Source organism: Hyla sarda, chromosome 2 (assembly GCF_029499605.1).
Source record: "Hyla sarda isolate aHylSar1 chromosome 2, aHylSar1.hap1, whole genome shotgun sequence".
NCBI lineage: Eukaryota > Metazoa > Chordata > Amphibia > Anura > Hylidae > Hyla > Hyla sarda.
In genome coordinates, this window is record NC_079190.1 from 253,073,090 (window position 1) to 253,097,803 (window position 24,714).

Below are 24,714 nucleotides of genomic sequence, written 5' to 3' on the forward strand. Positions count from 1 at the left end.
TTTTGCAATCCTGACACATAAAAAGGTGGCAGCCTAGCCTAAGGTCTTCGGTAACTTGGGAACTGCAGTAAAAACATGTATGGTTGGTTACTAAGTGGATAAAGAGGAGGATAAGATTGTTATATAAATGTTTGCTATAGATCAAATATATTTCTATAATGGGTCTGAAGACAAGAAGATATTAAAAGGAATATATCTGGCAAGCAGGAATATGCAATGTAACAATAGCTAATAGTTCTCCATTCTCTACGTAACATAAAATATTCAGGACTCATTTGGTTCGACTACATAAAATTCAAAATTGTCTCTGGGTAATTGTATAGATTTTTCGAGCATTTCCACTTAAAGTATAACATCCCATTTAAAGCAAGATTTAAATGCTAAATCCAGCACAGAATCACATAAATTGGGGAGTTGAAATTGTAGCCTGACATGCTGCTATGACAGACGGTAAAGAGGTTATCCAGGCATAGGAAAACAGAGCTACCCCTGTCCTTAGGTTGTGTATGGTATTACAACTTGGATCTACAGTGACCCCCCGACCTACGATGGCCCCGACATACGATCACTTCAACATACGATGGCCTCTCAGAGGCCATCGCATGTTGAAGGCAGCATCAACATACAATGCTTTTGTATGTCAGGGCCATCGCATAAACGGCTATCCGTTCAGCTGCCACCGGATAGTCGTTTACGGTGCCCCGTGTGGTCCGCTGACGATCACTTACCTGTCCTCGGGGCTCCGGCGCGTCCTCTTCAGGATCCCCTGCGCTCTCCATCGTCATCATCACGTCGCTGCGCACGCCGTCCCGTCATCAAATAGGAGCGGCGTGCGTAGCGACGTGATGGCTGCGACGGAGAGCGAGGAGGCCTTGCCGGAGCAGAGGCCTTGCCGGAGCGTCGGGGACACGGCGACAGCGATTGACGGCGACATCCAGGGCAGCGGTGACGGTCCAGAGCGTCGGGGACACGTGAGAACAACCACCAATACCAGTGGTCTTCAACCTACGGACCTCCAGATGTTGCAAAACTACAACTCTCAGCATGCCCGGACAGCCGTTGGCTGTCCGGGCATGCTGGGTGTTGTAGTTTTGTAACATCTGGAGGTCCGCAGTTTGTAGATCACTGTCCTATACTTTACATTGCACGGATCCCTCAACATACGATGGTTTCAACAAACGATGGTCCATTTGGAACGGATTACCATCGTATGTTGAGGGACCACTGTATTCTCTTCAATGGAAATTAGCTGCAATACCACACACAACCTAAAGAACAGGTGTGGGGCTGTTTGTGGAAGAAATCAGCTCTGATTTTCTAATCCTGGATAACCTCTATTAAAAGAGAGTGACAAGAGATGTAAGAATAGGTGCTGGTCAGGGTGTAATTATTTAAGACCACACAGCCCTAGTACTTTTTAGCATTTAACAATCCAGAAGCAAGCAGCTGACCTTTTGCCTGCTGATGGAACATGGAGTGGAAATATGTTCAGGTCATATACTCATTATATTGTATAAGCCATATTGGCTTTCCTAACCCATAAAAACCAAAGGTCAGGTGTTCTCTTTTCAGCTGTCAAGTGATAATAGCCACAGTCTTACCATAGGAATAACTGCTCTTAGCAAGCTAGCAGATTCAGTTCCTTTTAAATGAATAACAGAAACTAGAAAATAATAATAGTAAGTAAATGTAAATGATTTAAATGGGTACTCCGGTGGAAAACTTTTTTTTTTTTAATCAACTGGTGCCAGAAAGTTAAACAGATTTGTAAATTACTTCTATTTAAAAATCTTAATCCTTCCAGTACTTATTAGCTGATGAATACTACTGAGGAAATTATTTTCTTTTTGGAACACAGAGCTCTTTGCTGACATCATGACCACAGTGCTCTTTGCTGACACCTCTGTCCATTTTAAGAACTGTCCAGAGTAGGAAAAAATCCCCATAGAAAACATATGCTGCTCTGGACAGTTCCTAAAATGGACAGAGATGTAAGCAGAGAGCACTGTGGTCATGATGTCAGCAGAGAGCACTGTGTTCCAAAAAGAAAATTATTTCCTCTGTAGTATTCAGCAGCTAATGAGTACTGGAAGGATTACTATTTTAAAATAGAAGTCCTTTACCAATCTGTTTAATTTTCTGGCACCAGTTGATTAAAAAAAAAAAAGTTTTCCACCGGAGTATCCCTTTAAAGGGGTACTCCGCCCCTAGACATCTTATCCCCTATCCCGCTGCTGGGGACCCCGGGAATCGCTGCTGCAGCACCCCGCTATCATTACTGCGCAGAGCGAGATCACTCTGCACGTAATGATGGGCAATACAGGGGCCGGAGCATCGTTATGTCACAGCTCTGACCCTCGTGACGTCACGGCCCGCCCCCGTCAATACAAGTCTATGGGAGGGGGCGTGGCGGTCGTCACGCCCCCTGCCATAGACTTGCATTAAGGGGACGGGCCGTGATGTCATGAGGGGCGGAGCCATGACGTCACGCTGCTCCGGCCACTGTATCGCCCGTCATTACACACAGAGCGAACTCGCTCTGTGCAGTAATGATTGCGGGGTGCCGCAGCGGCAATCCCTGGGGTCCCACGCAGCGGGACCACAGCGATCTAACATCTTATCCCCTATCCTTTGAATAGGGGATAAGATGCCAGGGGCGGAGTACCCCTTTAAGTAGTTAATGTGTTTTCCCTTAGTCCCATCGGCAGCATACTATCGGGTGGCTTCGCCCCCTGGGAGCTTCATTGGACCAGAGGAATATTAATAATTCAATTAAATAATCCATTCAAAGTGCTTCCCCCGGCCAATATAAACTCATTGCACACCCTAGGACACTGTGGGGGAGATTTATCAAAACCTGTGGGGAGGCAAGGCTCATAGCAATCAACCAGCTTGCTTCTTTTATTTTCCAGATGCCTTGTTAAGAATGTAAGAAGCAGGCTGATTGGTTGCTGTGGGTAACTCTCCAAAGGTTTTGATAAATCTCCCCTTAAGTCTTTATAAAATAAAGCAAAAAAAAAAAACATAAAGGGAGGTAAGAACGTGCTGCTGAGACGACTAAGGGAAAACAGATTAACTACTTAAATCTGTGTCCCTCTTCTTCCTCAGCAGCAAAATATGTGGATTTCGCATGTAGTTACCCTCATTTAGAGAGGTTCTTTCTGCCTAGCAGAATTCAGAAAGGTTTTTGCAAAAAAAAAAGTAGCAACATGATAGTGACTGAAAAAAGAGTAGTCAATGAAAATTTGCACTCTGGAAAATTTGTTCAAGAGAAACCTCATGTGGATGTAGATACAGTTCTGGTGGAATGTGCTCTTGTAAACTCCGGTGAAGGCAAGTTAGCGGAGACATAACACCATTTTATGCATTCGTATATCTACCCTGAAATGGAAGGCTCAGAAGCCTTCTTCCCCTTCTTTACTGCTTGGTAGAGAAAAAGAATATATTTATCCTTGCAAAGAGAACCTGTTGTCTGTGAATAAATTCTCAAAGCTTTCAACATATCCATACTCTTTATATTGGCGTCATCGGAGTAAGATTCAGGAGAGTACTTGGGAAGAATAAAAGTTTGATTAACGTTTGCAAATGATGGGCATTTGGGAAGAAAATATGGTAATAGTCTTAACAATACTTTGTCCGGCTCACAAAACAGAAACAGAAAAGCCTACAATTCACTAACCCATTTGATCGTAGTTACTGCCGGAGTCAACAGAGGTAACTTAAGGGTAAGGAATTTTTTGCCCTACCTCCACTAGGTTCAAAGGGTGCATCACATGGTTCTGTTAAGACCAAGGATAAATCCCAGGCAGCGACTGGATGGCTTGTTTTTTTGGTAAAGTCTGCAGATCCCTCTTACAAAACTCTGTAATCCGTACTTTAATAGAGTTGAGAGCTAGTCCCTTGTCAAACATGTCCTGTCAAAAATTCCAAAATCTCTGGAATTGTAGAAGCTGAAGGGCCTACTCTACTCTTCTGATTCTAGCGTACATCCTATTGGTCGCTTTACTCCTAGACTGAGATAGCAAATCCAAAATTCTTCCAGAAAAGCCATTGCCTTTTAATAAGGATCTATGAATCTCCAGGCTGTCAGGTAAAAGGTTGTCAGACTGTGGCAGAGCTGAGAGCTGTATGAGACCGGGTTTTGCCAGGGGAGGGGGGAATCTTCAGTATACTCCTTGACTCATTAATATGAGTAGGGAGAACCAGGATCTCTTCAGCCAAAATGGAATTATTGCTATTACAGAGGCCTGATCCTGCTTTATCTTCGTTTTCATTAATACCCTAGGTATCATAGGGATCAGTGGAAAAATGTATGCCAGCCTAAAATTCCATGACTGTACATCATATCTATCACTAGAGGCTTGTCCGCTTCATAAAGATAGTGAAATACTCTCAATTTGGCATTCACTCTTGAAATTACAGAGTTTTCAGGCTCATTGTAGCGCATTTTTCTTCCCTCATAAGTGCATACCACCTACCTACATCTAAGTAGTGTGCAATTTTGTACCTGTTCATCTGTCAAGGGCCTAGATACTGTGAAAGTCCAGGCAAAAGTACACACCTGCTCCTGTTCTAGACAAATACTGTTTTAAGCGTAGTGAAGTATATTGGGCTCCCCTCATATACGCACTAAGTATGTCAGGCAGAGAAGTGCCAGTATGTACACAGAGGAGTGGCAGAGGCCTAAATTAATCAGGCAGAGGTCGCAGCAGACTAGGGGCGAGTGGCAGCAGGAGTCGCAGAGAGAGGCCTGAGCTCACAGTATCAGCTAGCGGTTGTGTCTCAACCAGCAACCCATCTGCCGTCATCGATTGGTTAACACGGTCATCCACTTCCTCACAAGTGACATCTGATACCCCCAGTCTACAGTCGGTGGGTTCCTTAGACACAACCCTCAGTTGGCATGGTCCAGGAGCAGTCCCTGTCCTCCCATTGCCTCTGTCCTATGCTGTTCCCTCCCCTACAGAAGTATCTTATGCTGTGGGTTCAGCTCCACTATTCACTGAGGATGATCTAATATAGGGCAGTCAGCAGCTACTGCCCAGCCAACAAGTGGAGGAGACATCCGCCACTTCCTCCCCTAGGCGGGCAAGTAGTGATGAGGAGAGTGACCTGGGAGGCGGTGTTGCCAGGGTTCAGGGTCCTGAAGCAGGCACTGTTGAGGTACCTGAGGAGGACATCAGTGACGTGCAGACACTCGTTGATGATGATGAAGCTGATTGCAATTGGGAGCCGGGTGCAGAAGGGTCTTCATCATTGCCAGGGGAAGAGAGTTGTAGGTTGCCCATGAGGCAGCAGCTGAGCCAGCAAAGTGGTAGCATGGTTGGCAGTCAGCATGGTGGCAGAAGTGGAAATTCTGGGGCCAAATGTGCCCGGGGAGACCACCTGCTTCACGGCAGCCTACCTTCCCGGGAGGTAGTGGAATAGGGGCTCCTCGAGACAGCGGTAGTAGCAGTCAATTAGTGCGGACTGTTGGTGGGAAAATCAGCTACTTGGCAGTGTGGCAGTTTTTCACAAGGCCACGGCAGAAGGTGAAGCGTTGCCAGGGTCCCAATGTTGGCACCAAGGCCCTGCGTCAACATATGCTTCGCCACCACAAAGTGGCCTGGGAGAAGCGTGGCTCCGATGTAGTGGTCCAGCCTGCTGCATCACCTAGTGGCACGGCGCTCCCTCTTTCAGCCAGCCAAGGTTCCACCACCTCAACCAAATGGAGCTGTGTGTCATACCCTCCTGTCGCTCCAGATTCTCCTGCTCCTCCTACTTTTAGTCAGCCATTCCGCCAACAATCCATCGGCGAAGCCAGGTCCAAGAGACAACAGTATGCACCCACTCATCCAATGGCACAGAAGCTGAATGTGCTCCTGTCCAAGTTGCTGGTGCTGCAGTCCCTCCCTTTTCAAGTGGTGGACTCTGCACCTTTCAGAGAACTGATGGCTTGTGCCGAGCCGAGGTGGAGAGTGCCAAATCGTCATTTCTTTGCGAAGAAGGCAGTACCAGCCCTGCACAATTTTGTGGAAGAGAAGCTGGGCCAGTCCTTGAGTCTGTCGGTGTGTACCAAAGTACATGGCAGCGCCGACGTCTGGAGCTGTACCTATGGTCATACATGTCCTTTTCGGCTCACTGGGTGAATGTGGTTCCTGCACAGCCACAACACCAACTTGGACAGGTCACGCCGCTTCCTCCTCCACACTCTCAGACCGTTGGTTCTGTGACAGTGTGCAACTCTGCCTCCACATCCTCCACCGTGTCCTCAGGCTCCACTGCCCAGACAAGTCTCAGTGGCCCTTCAGCATACCATGTGTGCAGGGCACGGCGGTGTCACTCTGTTGTTAACATGGTTTGCCTTGGCGAACGGAGTCACACAGGGGAGGAACTGCTAAAAGTCATTTGTAAAGAAATCAGAGCATGGCTTACTCCACGAAAACTGGAAATGGGAACCATGGTGACTGACAATGGGAAGAACATCTTGCATGTGTTGCGACTGGGAAGGCTGAGCCATGCGCCCTGCATGGCACAAGTGTTCAATCTGTTTGTCAAGCGGTTCCTGAAGTGTTCCTCCCATTTGCAAGACATCCTAACAATGGGAAGGAAACTTTGCATGCACTTCAGCCACTCGTACACCACAAAGCAAACCCTCCTTGAGCTGCAGCATCAGAACGGTATCCCCCAACATAGTCTGATTTGTGACGCTGCCACACGTTGGAATTCCAACCTCCATATGTTGGACCAACTGTACAAGCAGAGAATAGCCATCATCGATTTCTTGATGATCCAAGCGGATAGGGGTACACCCCTGTGTAACTTCAATGTGAACTAGTGGCAGCTCATATGTGACACTGGCCGTTTGCTCAGGCAATTTGAGGAAGCCACATTATTAGTAAATTGCCAGGATGAACGATGTCATTCCACTGCTTCATTTCTTACAATATATGTTGGAAACGATCGCTGGGCAGGGCACTGGAGACGTGGCGCCTATAACTCACGGCCACATGAGCCCTGTGGGGGCTGAACTGGAGGAGGTGGAGCACAGTTTAGGTTTTTCTAATGGGCAGTTTTTCTAGTAATCTGACAGAAGTGGAGAAGCAAGAGCAGCCAGAGGAGCTAGAGGGTTATAAGGAAGATGCAGTGGAGATGGAGGCAGGGAGCAGGGAGTCTCTCCGAGTCACTTGCACAAATCGCACGATGCATGTTCACTTGTTTGCATAGTGACAGACACTATATGCCATTCATACACCATGGTCTCCTCATGCTTCAGCCAACTCCAGGCTGTGTCATTCAGCCACTATAGGGTCTACTCCTGATGCAGCCACCTCCAGGCTGTGTCATTAAGCCACCATATGGATCTCTTCCTGCTGCCAACACTTCCACACTGTGTCATTCAGCCACTATATGGTCTCTTCATGCTTCAACCACATCCAAGCTATGTCATTTAGCCACTATATGGTCTCCTCATGCTGCCAACACCTCCACGCTGTGTCATTCAGTCAATATATGGTCTTTTCATACTGATGCCACCCCCAGGCTCTGTCATTGTGCCGCTCTGTGGCAGTGATTCTAAAAGTGATGCCTGTAATCTGCATGTCATATTGAATAACAGTATTATTTCACTACCCCAGCACACTCCATATGCGTGTTAGAACAAAACAAAAGTGTTCTACACCCCTATTGAGGCTCTCTGTAGTTCAGAAATAGCTGTTTTTAATATAGATTTGCCGCAAATAAATTCGGATCAAACCAGATTTTTTCGAAAAATGTGGCGAATCGGCTGAATTGAATTTTTCAAAAGTTTGCTCATCTCTAGTTCCCACCACCACTTCATAGCAGTGGGCAGGTGTACCATCAGACATAGTGATCTGTGGTCCCTGTAAAGCACAGGCTTCAAGTTCAGACAAGACATAAAGCGTTCACTGATCGCTGGGACAAATCCCCCAAAACCTCCCTGCTCACAATTTCCTGAATGGCACCCCGGCACTACCTGCTGCATGGAGTACATAACTTGGGTGTCTCCAATGCTCCCATAGATAATGCATGGAGTGTGTGCCATCTGCTGCTCCATGCAGCAGGGAAAGCTGGGGTCCTGTTCTGGAGATTACAAGGGAACCCAGAAGTTGTACCCTCTGCGATTAGGTTCTAAAGTGCGTATATTTATGTCTCTACTAACTTTAATGTACAAACAGGAACTACATTTTGACTATTTCAGAGCCGATACTCTTATCTGAGTATCATGATTCATTATTTTTAATGGTAATTTTCTGGATATTAACTGGTTTATAGTGATGAGCAGCAGGGGCCATATTCGAATTCACGATATTTCGCAAATATAATGATGATTATTTGTCCTATGCGAAATTTGCATATTTTCTGTGTTCATTCACTTTTTTTCCATGTGAAAATTCACATGGAAAATTTGCATAAAAATGTTCATGTAAAAGACAAAAAAAAACAAAACCCACATGATAGACCCATGTGATAGACCCCTATTTGCATGGAAAATACGCATAAAAATCAGCCTAAAAATTTGCAAGTGAAAAAAAAAAGAAAAACGAATATTGATCATTACGAATATATAGGACTATATTCTAAATATTCGCAAAATCATGAAGTGCCCATATTTGCGATAAAAATTTGCATTACCAATATTCATGCTCAACACTACTGGTTTACAGAAACAAATTGGCTTATTTATTCAGAAATCAGCCCACTAAGAATAATGATACATTGTGATAAATTGTTACTTTCTACTGTATTCAAGCAGCAAACATTACGTGAGTAGTAGATGGTGTAGCTCCAGAGGTTTCATGAGAATCATCTCTTTAGGTTTTCAAAGCTTCTCATGCTCTCCAATTTTGCCTTCTAAAAAATGGCCTGCCACATTGTATACCCGAGGGGTACAACACGAAAGCTTTCACACTCCCATTATTTGTTTTCAGCTTTATGTTTGGCACCTGTATTATTCCCCAGATAAGTAGACAGGGGAAATACCCATTTCTGGCTTGTCTCTTAGCGGTCTTGTGACGCAACTGGGAATGTTACATATAAATTGAGCCTTCTTTCTCTTACCAAGTGCCTGTCCTTATATTCTAAATCATTTGTAGAATTTATGTGTTTACCTATTTTCCCCGGAAGGCTATGAGGCTGACTGCGAGGGGAGGACAAGGATCTATTTATTCTATGGTTTATACTTATTTATTCAGCATTTTCCTGGTTGTGATTCCAGCACAAAGTGGTCCCAGCCCCTCTGATTTATGAGTCCACTTCTACTATTCGGCTGGAGATTGATGAAGTCCAAGGACGCTTATGACAGAAAGCATCTGAGTAGAGAAAGGGAGCCTGCTTATATGAATATTTATGTGGCTGCTAATAATGCCCTTATGTCAGAGCTTTGTGTGTTCTGTGTGTGTGTTTGTTTGTGTGTGCGCCTCTGCAACACATTTCTATTCTTGGAAAATGAATATATTCCACCCACAGAAGGAGGGGATTTAGCCATTGTCTAACTCTTGGCAAACTCTCAGCCGTTGTTTTATGATTCTCCTATGGTATTCCCGACTGGCAATTCGATTACTTCACATTTGTGTGTATTGTCACTATAAGGCTGTTCAGACTTTCTGGGGGCTGCACAAAGATGAGGAAAGAATAAAGCAGATTGTCAGCCTGGCTAATTGAGATAGACGTAGCATAAAATCTACCAGCGACAAAATGTTGGCCTTAGCAAAATACTTCATAGTTAGGGAAATAATACAGAAAAAAAGAGTAAAGGGGTACTCCGGTGGTAAAAAATTTTTTTTAGGTGTTTTGTAAGTCAGCTAGCTCAAGAAAGTTAAAGGGTAGCTCCCACCATCCTATAATTTTTTTTTTGCTAGCTCGTTAACCCCCCCCCCCCCCCCCGCTACGGCACTAGCCCGTTCCCTCCTCCCCCCCACCCCGCATACCCCGTTCCCTCATTACACTTGCAGTTACTGCAGAGTCCGGCAGCGGGTGTGCAGGGACAGCGGCGGCAACGATGTGCGGGAGGAGTGGCCTCCCAGCCAGTGGCCGGGGAGCCAATGCGCTCGCTCCCGCCTGTCTGATTGACAGGCAGGGAGCGAGTGCAGCCTAACTGAAAAAGGACTGATTGCCACTCCAAAATCAGTCCTTTTTCAGTAGCCGGTTTTTAAATGTAAATTAAACCTTTTTAATGAAAAAAAAATTATAAAAGTATATTAGAGATGTGTTGTAGTACATAAGTACTACAACATATCAAAAAATAAAGTTGGTGACAGTGCCCATTTAAACAGATTTGTAAATTACTTCTATTAAAAAATCTTAATCCCTCCAGTACTTATAAGCAGCTGTATACTACAGAGGAAATTATTTTATTTTTTGAATATCTTTTCTGTCTGGCCACAGTGCTCTCTGCTGACACCTCTGTCCATGTCAGGAATTGTCCAGAGTAGGAGAAAATCCCCATAGCAAACCTATGCTGCTCTGGACAGTTCCTGACACGGACAGTGGTGTCAGCAAAGAGCACTGCGGACAGACAGAAAAGAAATTCAAAAAGAAAATAATTTCCTCTGTAATATACAGCTCCTAATAAGTACTGGAAGGATTAAGATTTGTTTTAATAGAAGTAATTTACAAATCTGTTTAACTTTCTGGCACCAGTTTATTTAAAAAAATAAATAAAACATTTCCACCGGAAATGTACTGGAATGTACCTTATTATTAATCGACAAATGTCATACTTAACAAAGACGAAATTATAGAGGTGAAGTACATCACTCTGCCAACAGTTAACCCTGCATTTCCTCCTTTCTCTTTCAGGAGACCCTGCTGCTGAAGGATGGTCACAATGGGGAGTTTGCTCGATAACATGTGGTCAAGGCACTCAAGTACGCACCCGCTCCTGTGTATCTTCTCCTTATGGGACACTGTGCAGCGGTCCATTGAGAGAAACACGGACTTGCAACAACACAGCTACTTGCCCTGGTATACACTGTTCTTTTATTCTTTTACAGAATGCATAAACAAACATAATCTATTGCACCATTTTCTCTAATTTCCCAGCAGTACAGTATGTTTCTGTGGTGGAAGTGAGGGTATAAATGTAACAATAATGTGTTTTCTTCTATAATTTACATTGCACAAACAGTTAACTGGCACACTTTAGGTGGGTGGTTTAGGAAAACCCAATCACAAAGACTATAAGTTATTATATATAAGTTATTCTTGCAGGCTAGACAGATCAGTATCAAAGTGTATCTTGCTTAGTCTTCCATCCGTTAACTTTCATGTTTTGGTTTGATACTTCAAAGCACCAAAGGAAATTCATGCTCTACAGGTAGGAGCCCCTAGATAAAGGCGCGGTATAACCTATATTATTTACTTATTAAAACAAGATAGTGATACATCGCTTTTCTTCTACCGGAATTTCTGAGCTAAATTTCTGAGCTGAATTCAGCTCTATAATTCAGTGGCGTAAAGTCTGCCTCAGTTTCTTCAACAGTTTTAAGATCCCGGTCTCTTCCGAGCAGTGTCGCTTTATCCTCAGGATCTGAGTATGGCATGATGCATTCTTCCACAAACTCCCCGTTAGAATAGTCCACATCAACTTGGTGGCTGGACCCATTATCTAACAGTTTAGGCTCAGGCTGCAATGGGCGCCTTTGCCTTGCAGTTGTTTCTCAATGATTTCTTAAGCTAAGGATCAGGCTTCCCAGAGGGGTTTCTCTTTCTAAGGCCCTTTTCACCATTGTTACACAGTAGTGTGACTTTCGGGGCTGCCGGGGAAAATAGGGGTAGAAAAAATGCTGCTTGCACTATTTCTCTTGCTACTCCCCCTGAAAAACAGCTGCACCTGATGGACCCCATTGACTATAATAGGGTCCATCGGGACCCGCTGTTGCCCATTTTGCCCATCAAAATGACGGCCGTGAAACTCAAAAAAATAAAATAAAAGAGAATTTGACAGACATTCTTAACGGGGCGCAACGGCAGTGGGAAAGAAGCCTTACCTGACTTACATACCAAACAGATTCAAGGCTGAGCAAGATGGGGCACCTGCTTCACTCAGGCTCAACCTTCCAGGAATCCCTCAGCTGCCAACAATCCCCATATGCTTTCCAGGCCTACATTTCAGTGATCCCTGATACACTTTGTCCCCTAATTTTGACACTGCTACTGAACTGCAGTTCAACAAAAGTCACTGCTCTGCTTCACTACTGCTGGTTCACAACCTCTTAAAGGGGTATTCCAGGAAAAAAACTTTTTTTTTATATCAACTGGCTCCAGAAAGTTAAACAGATTTGTAAATTGCTTCTATTAAAAAATCTTAATCCTTTCAATAATTATCAGCTGTTGAAGTTGAGTTGTTTATTTCTGTCTGGCAACAGTGCTCTCTGCTGACATCTCTGCTTGTCTCGGGAACTGCACAGAGTAGAAGAGGTTTGCTATGGGGATTTGCTTCTAAACTGGGTGGTTCCCGAGACACGTGTCATCAGAGAGCACTTAGACAGAAAAGAACAACTCAACTTCAGCAACTCATAAGTACAAAAAGGATTAAGATTTTTTAATATAAAAGTTTTTTCCTGGAATTCCCTTTTAACCCATTAAGGACCCAGCCATTTTACACCTTAGAACCCGGTCATTTTTTGAACATCTGACCACTGTCACTTTAAACATTATTCACTCTGGGATGCTTTTAATTATCATTCTGATTCTGAGACTGTTTTTTCGGGACATATTCTACTTTATTTTGGTGGTAAATTTTCAGCGTTACTTGCATCCTTTTTTGGTGAAAAATCCCCAAATTTCATGAAAATTTAGAAAATTCAGCATTTTTCTAACTTTGAAGCTCTCTACTTGTGACATCATAAAATCGACATATTTTTACTTTTTGAGGGCTTCAAAGTAGAGCAGCAATTTTCAAAAATGTCATGAAAATTGCTAAATCTGAAGGGTCAGATGTTACAGAACTACAACTCCCAGCATGCCTGGGCAGTCTAGGCATGCTGAGAGTTGTAGTTTGGCAACATCTGGAGGGCTACCGTTTGGGCACCACTGTAACAGCTTGCATGCTTGGGCATGCTGGGAGTAGCAGTTTGGCCTTCCTAGTGGCTGCCACAGTAAAGATCACTTTACTTTCACTTTCAATCCCCCCCACCGTCGCTTCCCTACCTGAGCAAGGATCCAGCAGTCTCCAGCGACGATCAGCTGTTCCCAGGCATCTTCAGGTAAGGTACCCGGCCTCCATCTTCTTCCCACGATCCCCTCGACATCCAGGGGTGGCCAGAACGGAGGGTTGCCATGGCAACCCACTGTCCTGCTCTGCCATTGGTCTGAATCAATTCTGACTAATGGCAGGGGATAGGAGGAGATCGCAGCATTGTGACTTCACTCCTACCCTGCAAGATGATCAGGGCTGTCACTGACAGCTCCGATCATCACAATTTTCCGGGTGATCGGGTCACCAGAGACCCGATCAGCCCGGAATAGGAGAAAATCGCATGTCTGAATTGACATGCGATTTTCTGCGATCGCCAACATGGGGGGGGCCCCGGGACCCCTCTCGGCATTTGCACGGCATGCCTGCTGAAGGATTTCAGCAGGCATGCCGTTCCGATCTCTGCCCGGTGAGCGGCAGAGACCGGAAAACACCATGACGTACTCATACGTCATGGGTCCTTAAAGCCCAGGCTGCGGAGACATACGCACATGTCATGGGTCCTTAAGGGGTTAATGGCACCCAAACAGAAATACTTTTTATAGACTTCCCCTTCCTCTAGTGGCCATCAGAACACACAGCTACAGGGGCAAAATGCCATTCTGGACACTGTTGGAGCATTCCAGCAACAACTTTCAGTCCTTGAAAAATGTACCTTCACCATTTCATAGTAGTGGGCAGGTGTACCAATAGACATGGTGATCTGTGGTCCCTGTAAAGCACAGGCTTCAAGTTCAGACAAGACATAAAGCCTTTACTGATCACTAGGACAAATCCCCCAAAACCTCCCTGCACACAATTTCCAGAATGGCACCCCATCACTACCTGCTGCATGGAGTACATAACTTGGGTATCTCCAATCTCCAGTGCTCCCATAGATAATGCGTGGAGCGTGTGCCATCTGCTGCTCCTATATTATTTACTTATTAAAACAAGATAGTGATACATCACTTTTCTTCTTATCTATTTTTATTTTTTGATTATAGTTTAAAAAAAAAATTTTTTATTGTACTTTCCCTTCATTATTATGGGGCACTCATTTTGCCAGAGCTACTTTTAAAAGACTTTTAAAAAGCATGCTCTGTGACCTGTACAGAGGTAAGTGTATGGGGAGGGGAAGAGAGTGAGCTCTGATGGTTCCTGTATTATCTATAAATAAGTCTTACTGTAATTCTGCCTGTGATGATATGGATGCTAGAGTGAAATATGCAGGACTAGAGATATAATGTAGCATCCAGAAAGAAAAATGCAGGATTTCAGGATTTCTTTTAACCTCTTAAGGACTCAGCGTTTTTCCGTTTTTGCATTTTCATTTTTTCCTCATCACCTTCTAAAAATCATAACGCTTTCAATTTTGCACATAAAATTCCATATGATGGCTTATTTTTTGCTACACAAATTCTACTTTGCAGTGACATTAGTCATTTTTTACCAAAAAATCCACGGCAAAACGGAAAAAAAATTAATTGGGCGACAAAATTGAAGACAAAATGTAATTTTGTAAATTTTTGGGGGCTTCCGTTTCTACGCAGTGCATTTTTCGGTAAAATGACACCTTCTTTTTATTCTGTAGGTCCATACGGTTAAAATGATTTATGTAGGTTGGATTTTGTCGTACTTCTGAAAAAAAATCATAACTACATGCAGGAAAATGTATAAGTTTAAAATTGTCATCTTCTGACCTCTATAACTTTTTTATACCGGGCCGGTATGAGGGCTAATTTTTTTGCGCCGTGTTCTGAATTTTTTATCGGTACCATTTTTGCATTGATTGGACTTTTTGATCACTTTTTATTCATTTTTTTATGATATAAAAAGTGACCAAAAATACACTATTTTGGACTTTGGAATTTTTTTGCGTGTACGCCATTGACCGTGTGGTTTAATTAACTATATATTTTTATAATTCGGACATTTATCCACGTGGCGATACCACATATGTTTATTTTTATTTTTATTTACACAGTTTTATTTTTTTTATGGGAAAAGAGGGGTGATCCAAACTTTTATTAAGGAAAGGGTTAAATGACATTTATTAACTTTTTTTTTTCACTTTTGTTTTGCAGTTCTATAGCTCCCATAGGGGGCTATAACACTGCACACACTAATCTTTTACCCTGATCCCTGCAAAGCCATAGCTTTGCATGGATCAGCGTAATAGGGGGTTGATTGCTCAAGCCTGTAGCTCAGGATTGGAGCAATCAAACTCCGATTGGACGCGACCGAGCAAGGGGGCCTCTGCTCACGTCCTAGCTGATCGGGACATCGCAACTTTCATTTTCGACGTGGCGATCAACTTTGATCGCTGCGTGTGATGGGTTAATAGTGCGCTGCACAACGATCAGTGCCGAGCGCTATTAGCCCAGGGTCCCGGCTATGAATTGCAGCCGGGACTGACCCGGTGTGATGCAGGGTCACGGCGTGACTCCGTTTTAAACACCGGAATCGGGCGCAGTGCGTACAGGTATGCCCTGCGTCCTTAAGAGGTTAAAGGGGTACTGCAGTGGAAAACATTTACTTTATTTATTTATTTTATATCAACTGGTGCCAGAGAGTTAAGCAGATTTGTAAATTACTTCTATTTAAAAATCTTAATCCTTCCAGTACTTATCAGCTGTTGTATGCTCCACAGGAGCTTTTCTTTTTGAATTTCTTTCCAGTCTGACCACAGTGCTCTCTGCTGACACCTCTGTACATGTCAGGAACTGTCCAGAGCAGGAGCAAATGCCCATAGCAAACATATCCTGCTCTGGCAGTTCCTGGCATGGACAGAGGTGTCAGCAGAGAGCACTGTGCTCAAACTGAAAAGAAATTCAAAAAGAAATTAACTTCCTCTGTAGTATACAACAGCTGATAAGTAGTCATGAGTGGCAGGGGCCATATTTGAATTTGCGATATTCCGCGACTATATGGACGAATATTTGTCTTATGTTTGCGAATCTCGCATATTCGCTATGTTCATTCTCTTTTTTTCCATGCGAAAATTCCTAATGAAATTCGCATAGTGCGCATGAGCAATTATATATTTCTCCTAAAAGAAGGAAGGGATCAGTGTCCTCTGACTGGAAGTGCCTATAATCACGAATATTTGCATATTCACAAATATTTGCAAATTCGCATATTTGCATATTCGCAAAGAAGAAAAAACAAATATTCATCATTACTAATATATATTTTAAATATTTTCGAAATCGCGAACTGTCGATATTCGCAGTAAAAATTTGCATTTGGAATATTCGCGCTCAACACTACTGATAAGTACTCAAAGGATTAACATTTTTAAATAGAAGTAATTTACAAATCTGTTTAACTTTCTGGCACCAGTTCATTTCATTTTTTTTTTCCCCACCGGAGTACCCCTTTAACCCCTTAAGGACGCAGGACGTAAATGTACGTCCTGGTGAGGTGGTACTTAACGCACCAGGACGTACATTTACGTCCTGTGCATAACCGCGGGCATCTGAGCGATGCCCGTGTCATGCGCGGCTGATCCCAGCTGCTGATCGCAGCCAGGGACCTGCCGGCAATGGCCGACGCCCGCGATCTCGCGGGCGTCCGCCATTAACCCCTCAGGTGCCAGGATCAATACAGATCCCGGCATCTGCGGCAGTGCGCGATTTGAATGAATGATCGGATCGCCCGCAGCGCTGCTGCGGGGATCCGATCATTCATAACGCCGCACGGAGGTCCCCTCTCCTTCCTCCGTCCGGCTCCCGGCGTCTCCTGCTCTGGTCTGTGATCGAGCAGACCAGAGCAGGAGATGACCGATAATACTGATCTGTTCTATGTCCTATACATAGAACAGATCAGTATTAGCAATCATGGTATTGCTATGAATAGTCCTCTATGGGGACTATTCAAGTGTTAAAAAATTGTAGAAAAATATAAAAGTAAAAGTAAAAAAAAGGGAAAAATCCCCTCCCCCAATAAAAAAGTAAAACGTGCGTTTTTTCCTATTTTACCCCCAAAAAGCGTAAAAAAAGTTTTTTAGAGACAGATTTGGTATCGCCGCGTGCGTAAATGTCCGAACTATTAAAATAAAATGTTAATGATCCCGTATGGTGAACGGCGTGAACGAAAAAAAAAAATCCAAAATTCCTACTTTTTTAATACATTTTATTAAAAAAAAATTATGAAAAATTAATTAAAAGTTTTTTATATGCAAATGTGGTATCAAAAAAAGTACAGATCATGGCGCAAAAAATGAGCCCCCATACCGCCGCTTATACGGAAAAATAAAAGAGTTAGAGGTCATCAAAATAAAGGGATCATAAACGTACTAATTTGGTTAAAAAGTTTGTGATTTTTTTTAAGCGCAACAATAATATAAAAGTATGTAATAATGGATATCATTTTAATCATATTGACCCTCAGAATAAAGAAAACACGTCATTTTTACCATAAATTGTACGGCGTGAAAACAAAACCTTCCAAAATTAGCAAAATTGCGTTTTTCGTTTTAATTTCCCCACAAAAATTGTGTTTTTTGGTTGCGCCATACATTTTATGATATAATGAGTGATGTCATTACAAAGGACAACTGGTCGCGCAAAAAACAAGCCCTCATACTAGTCTGTGGATGAAAATATAAAAGAGTTATGATTTTTAGAAGGCGAGGAGGAAAAAATGAAAACGTAAAAATTAAATTGTCTGAGTCCTTAAGGCCAAAATGGGCTGAGTCCTTAAGGGGTTAATTCAGTAGTGACATAGAAAAGCAAACCAATTGCAAGGGAATTACACCAGCAAGATGTCTTCTCATGGACTGTCTCCAGTATGGCTGACAAATAAACTGTAACACCCAAGTAACACATTTCCTTTAAAAAAAAATTCCCTTTGTTGCAAATGTATATTGTAATAGAAAAATCACGAGCATGGAATATTATTCCTCCCATTAGGATATTCAGACATCAAAGGAACCTGTCAAGTTAAAAATGTAGTCTAATCTGCAGGCAATCTGTAATAGAGATGGAGAAGCTGAACAGATTAATATATAAGTTTTGTAGAAAAAGATTCAGTATAACTAGTTATTTATTCATTTAACTCTCTGCTGATTCTGGGCATTGATCGGTCCTTGACAGCCTTAGGGGTATAGGTGTGCACACGGAGATCATTGTCAATCACTCGATAGGGCCACCTCTAGACTCCTTAGTTTTGAATGGGCAGAGGTTTTAATGAATAAAATTATGAAATATACTTAAATGGGCACTGTTACCAACTTTATTTTTTGATATGTTGTAGTACTTATGTCTAATATATTGCCACAATTTTTTTTTTGGGATTATCAGGGTGAAATTTACGTTTAAAAACCGGCCACCAGGGGTCACCCTCCTAGTGGCCGGCTGCAGCCTGGCGTGACATCACACCTGAAAAAGGACTGATTTTGGCCTGGCAATCAGTCCTTTTTCATTTAGGCTGCTCTCGCTCCATGCCTGTCAATCAGACAGGCGGCAGCGAGCGCATTGGCTCCCGGCCACTGGCTGGGAGGCCACTCCTCCTGCACATGTCGTCGCCGCTGCTGTCCCTGCACGCCCGCTGCCGGACTCTGCAGGTATCAGAATGGAGGGAACAGTGTATGCGGGGCGGGGGGTTTGTGATGGAGGGAACGGGATATGCGGGCGGGGGGGTTTGTGATGGAGGGAACGGGGTGATGGAGGGAACGGGGTATGGGGGTCTGACGGAGGGAACGGGCTTGCACCATAGCGCCGCATGGCACTAACTTATAGTTTATCTACCTACACAGGGTGCCTCCAGCTGTTTCACTACTACAACTCCCAGCATGCCCTGACAGCCAATAGATGTCAGGGCAAGCTGGGAGTTGTAGTGGTGAAACAGCTGGAGGCACCCTGTGTTGATACACTAAGGGCGATAGTGTTGTCCCCAGCAGGCATCAGTGACGTGGTGCCTGCTGGGGAATTCTGCCTGGTAGCGAGCACACTGCCAGGCAGACAAAAAGTTATTTTTAATATAATAAAAAGAAAAATTAAAAGCAGGGAGGGGGTTAGGGATAGATTGGCAATAGGCAGGGACAGAAAAAAAATATATAGGATGGTGGGAGCTACCCTTTAATTGATACTCACAATAATACACACCTAAACAATGAAAAAGTAACCCCAAGAAAGACAAGCAATAAGGTTACTTAGATCTAGGAAAGAGAAAGTGTTGCTAAGATCTGCAAATTTTTAAGTGCCTAAATTCAATCTGTGGCATGTTGGAGGGGCTATGATGGGATAGAAACCAGATAAAACGTTTCTTTTTAGCCACATGAAACCTCATAAATCAGATCAAGTCAGTACAATATGATTGTGCAATGCCTACTGTTTGCGCACATGCTAGTTATTACCACCTGCCACAACTTGATGTCAGCACTGTTGAACGTTGCGTGTACCAGTGGTTGAAAGATGAACGGCTACACTGAGGTAAACCTCTGCATGGACAGATCATCAGATTAGTAGAATGGCACATAGTGATTCATTCTATATCTCAAGTAAAATTGGATATCACAACATACCATGCCCAGGGTGTCAAACAGTGTCTATACAAACCAACAGAGGTACAAGCCAGAGGTCCAGCTTCAGATGTTCCACCGACCTCACACCACTGCTTTTAAATGTGATCATTAGAATAAGATGGCAATGGAGGATGGAATGGAGGTCTATCCTCTTCGCAGTCTAGCTTTTGTCTTGGACACAGTGATAGCCAGAGATTGGTCTGCATGCAAGAAAAAAAGTGTCCAAATTCCCCCTAACAACCAATGACAGCTCAGCTTTTATATCCTAAAAAGCTCTAATAAAAGTTCTAATAAAAAAAAAAGATGTAATTGGTTCTTATGGGCAATTCAGATACATTTTTTCTTGCATGCTGATTGACAAATCTGGGTTATTGTTACCGCAGACTGGACTGCATTTTTCCTTCAAAGATATCTGGATGAAAATTCCTGGACCCTGAGTTTGCAAAAAAATATTGTATATCAGAATTTAAAAGAATTAAAGGGTAACTCTCATTAAAACACATTTTTGCTATTGCACTCCTTATGGTAAATAAAAAATATTTCTTATATACTTTGTTTAAAAAAATGAAGTTTTCTATGTTTTACTTGTGCTTAAAAAAGCTCTAGAGCATATTTTCCCCCATCTTATACACAGACTTAGGACCGAAGCCCAAACACAGAAAGTGCCACCTGGAGTGCTGAGGGGGGTGTGTCCAGCCTCATCCAATCATAGCTCCTCTCACACATAACTGCCATATGCTGTTGGTTGGACACCCCCCCCCCCCCCCCCAGCACTCCAGGCTGCACTTCCTGTGTTTGGGCTTTGCTCCAAAGTCTATGTATGAGATGGGGGAAAATGTGCTCAATAAATAAAGCATAGAAAACTTAATTTTTTTTTTAGAAACATTTTTTATTTACCATAAGGAGTGCAGCTGCAAAAATAAGTTTTAATGAGAGTTACCATTTAAAGGAAAATGTATGTTTTAATAGCCGTGAGCAGAAGAGAAAACAGATGGAGAAAAAAATTGGAAAGTAATAAAATGGCCAGGAGACCTTGAATATTTCCAACATAGATGATAAATATAATGGAATTAGCAATGACAATTGTTCCTTGCAGTTGGTAGAAGTAAGATTGTTGGCAACTACACTCAGACTGTCCAAGATTCATATCAATCTCAAGGTGCAACATCCAAAAGGGTACATCTGCAAGGGTTGATTCTTATCCAGAGGCATAGCTTATAGCTTCTGGGCCCAGATGCAAAATCTGCAACAGCGCCCCATGTGCCAGTTATAATACTGGTCTTTTATGGGGCTGATGTGTTTTGGTGCCCCCTTAGGCACCAGGGCCCCAGTGCGACTGCTACCTCTGCTACCTCTATAGTTATGCCCCTGTTCTTATCAACAACTTACAACAGTCCAGGTGAAGAAATGGTTATTCCAGTCATGTATAGAGTATTATTCTTTGTGAACAGGACATGTAGTCCTTATGTTGTGTCTGAGGTCAATCGCTTCTCGACCTTTTGTCTAATATCAAGTATTGTATCTGTTCTTATAAGTGGTCTAGTCCAGCCACTGAGAAGCAATTAAGGGGGCAGGTGTACCAGGGCATTCTGGGACTGGTTCTGTGACCAGCCCAACAGCTGCCTTGATGACACCTGTTCCCTACGGGTCTGGTCTTTGTGCCAGGGGGTGAACAGCTGTGATACTTTGTGTCTTGGGAAGTGGTGACCCTGAAGTGCCTTGTCTTAGTGGGTGGTGGTTTCCAATGAGTGTTGGCACAGGCACTACAGACTCTCCCCTTTGGCACTCACTTCTTTATTTCTGTTTTTCTGGCTAGGGTCAGAGAATTTTTTATAAATCCAGGCAGTTATACACTGCATTCATTTATTTTTTTATTTAAATTATTTGTCACTGTGCCACATTTGCATGTTGTGTGTCACTCTATTAATCAGTCCCTGCTTAGACAGGGATGCCAACTTATTGGCTCCCTGGTTAAAACTTGGGTTAATGCCCAGGTGCATACTGGAAGCATTGTTGGTCCTTTCTAAGCTTAGGCGATGGGGGACTTTGAACCTGAAAGGTGCGCTGTCATTTAGAGGGGCTAGATGATAGTTACCAGCCTCATGAACATGCTTTGCACTTTTTCTTGCACTTGGGTGCTTGAGTACATTCCTTGAAAATAAAAAAAAGCAAAAGTTTGAGGTCAATGTGCAACTCCTAGCTAGTACATATATATATAGGGCACTTGGGCAAGTAAGAGAAGGAGTGTCTGCAGAATACATGGCAGTGGGATCACATATACCAGGTAGCAACAACCATCCAGAGGTAAATGTAAAGAAAATTGTTGGCAATGGTTTTAATAAATATGCTGTATATACATTATAAATGCTATGAAGTCACTTTTGTAAATACATAAAGTATTTTGTAAACAAATTCAAGTTTCATGTTTACAATTTTAGATGTTCAATTTTATTATTTTTTTTTGCCTTTACCCTGTTACCCTGGGTTATGGCTTATATTATGGTTTCGAGCTGCATTTCACAATTCTATGAATTGCGTTTAGAAACTTCCATACAGACTGCCAGACATGCCCAAAGTATCACAAAGATTTCAGCTCTGAAGCCAGCGCAGCTGTGAATTCTGTTCTGGAATATGGTACAACTGGTTCAGTAAAGCAAAGTGTTTGCAAAGGGGCTCATATTTTTTTTTGTAAATTAATTTGCTTTACAAATGGTAAAATGGTGGTCAAAAGAAGAACTATATCATATTTCTGATGTATTATCCCGTATTTATCTGATGAAGGATTTTTTTTCTCAGAAATGCGATATAACTAGAACATATGGCTAATAAACTTTGAAAGGCTTTTTATGTCCTGAGATGCACAGGTTCGCGATTTTTTATCCATTTGTTTTCCTTTATTATTTTATGGTGTTAATATCATTGTTGTCAAGACATTCATGGTTTTCTTTATAAAATGTCTTTCTACAATGTGAGCATAGACTGGGTTACTGGGTGCATGTTATCTCAGCTTACACATATAGATGTAAGAGACATATATATATATATATATATATATATATATATATATACAATCCAAATGAAAGCGGCACCTCCTGAGAAGAGTAAGGTCGGGTGCACGCCCTAGAACCTCGGTGCTCCGGTCCGCAGTAAATATAGATCAATGTAGGCAGCACACCAAAATTAGTGCAAAATTCAAGTGTTTATTCCAGAGATAGGTGACAACGTTTCGGCGATCTCACACCGCCATTTTCAAGTTGAAAATGGCGGTGTGAGATCGCCGAAACGTTGTCACCTATCCCTGGAATAAACACTTGAATTTTGCACTCATTTTGGTTTGCTGCCTACATTGATCTATATATATATATTTTTTTTTTCTTTTTTTTTTAAGTAAATTTGAGTAGCCGTATTAGTCCAGTGATGCAGATGCAAATCATAAAATGTTGCAGTATCTTGTAATACCTTTTTTATTGGACTAACAGCATTTTGTTGAGACAAGCTTTCGGGATTCCTCCCTTTATCAACTCCAAACTAAATTAAAGCTCACAAGCAGAAGGCACAGGTTACATCTCACAAATATGCAGGGGTTAAGACAATAGATGTGGAGAATTCACTACAGAATTTTGTAGAGAGAATTTCAAAAACACACAAGAGAGAAAGACATTTGAAGCTAAAATGATACTGTTTTTTTTATTCCAAAAACAGGGGACTCAATGTGGATTTGAGCTTTTTATCTCATTATCAAAATTTCTTATACAGTGGTCCCTCAACATGCGATGGTAATCCATTCCAAATGAACCATCGTTTGTTAAAACCATTGTATGTTGTAGTTTTGCAACATCTGGAGGTCCGCAGGTTGAAGACCACTGGTATTGGAGGTTATACTCACGTTTCCCCGCCGCTCTGGACCGTCACCGCTCGTCACCGCTGCCCTGGATGTCGCCTTCCATCGCTGTTGCCGCGTTCCTGGGGCGTCCCCGACACTCCAGCAAGGCCTCTGCTTCCCCGGCATCCTCGCTCTCTGTCACCGCCATCATGTTGCTACGCACACTGCTCCAACTGGATGACGGGACGGCATGCGCAGCGACGTAATGACGATGATGGAGAGCGCCGACGATGCAGGGGATCCCGAAGAGGACGCACCGGAGCCCCGAGGACAGGTTAGTGATTGTCAGCGGACCACACGGGGAACCGTAAACGGCTATCCTTGGCAGCTGAAGCAGTCTGCATTGCCGGATAGCCATTTATGTGATGGCCCCGACCGCATCGTATGTTGATGCTGCCTTCAACATGAGATGGCCTCTGAGAGGCCATCGTATGTTGAAATGATCCTATGTCGGGGCCATCGTAGGTCGGGGGGTCACTGTAACCTGTGCTATTCTGGATTCTCTTATAACCTGTACTGTACTGGATTCTCTTTTGCATCTCACTTTGTCCTGCTTAATTACAATCTATCCCCTGCTCCCCCCTCCCTCCCCTTTTTTCTCATCCTTATCTATTTAGTCGATGTTCCCATAACAGGACAATTTATGGCCCATCTTAGTGTGAATTCTCCACATCTAATGTCTTAACCCCTGCATATTTGTGAGATGTAACCTGTGTCTTCTACTTGTGAGCTTAGATTTGCTTTAGACTTGATAAAGGGAGAAATCCCGAAAGCTTGTCTCTACAAAATGCTGTTAGTCCAATAAAAAAGGTATTACAAGATACTGCAACATTTTTTGATTTGCATATATATATATATATATATATATATATATATATATATATATATTTTTTTTTTATAAGATACATCATTTACTAAGTATTATTTGTTTTATTAGTTGTTTTTAGCTAAATGTAATTGGTGGTGTCTTATTTTTAATATGTTCATACAATGGGTCAGATCAGTGTTACTATAGGAGCGTAACATACAATGTGCTATTTGTATAACTGATAACTTCCCTGTTTGTGTCATATAGTTTCATGGTTCCCCCACAGGCTCTATTATGGAGGTATTCACCCCCAAAAA

General features: G+C 42.8%; 1 protein-coding gene across 8 annotated transcripts in view; it reads left to right on the top strand.

Moving 5' to 3' along the window:
* The window catches only part of ADGRB2 (adhesion G protein-coupled receptor B2), a 571,730-nt gene that overhangs the window by 379,903 nt on the left and 167,113 nt on the right, over positions 1-24,714 (top strand). For all 8 annotated transcript variants that reach the window (XM_056556966.1, XM_056556965.1, XM_056556968.1 and 5 more), the window contains one exon: positions 10,801-10,965. In XM_056556966.1, the coding sequence (XP_056412941.1) occupies positions 10,801-10,965 (165 nt within the window). The remainder of the gene's footprint in view (positions 1-10,800; positions 10,966-24,714) is intronic.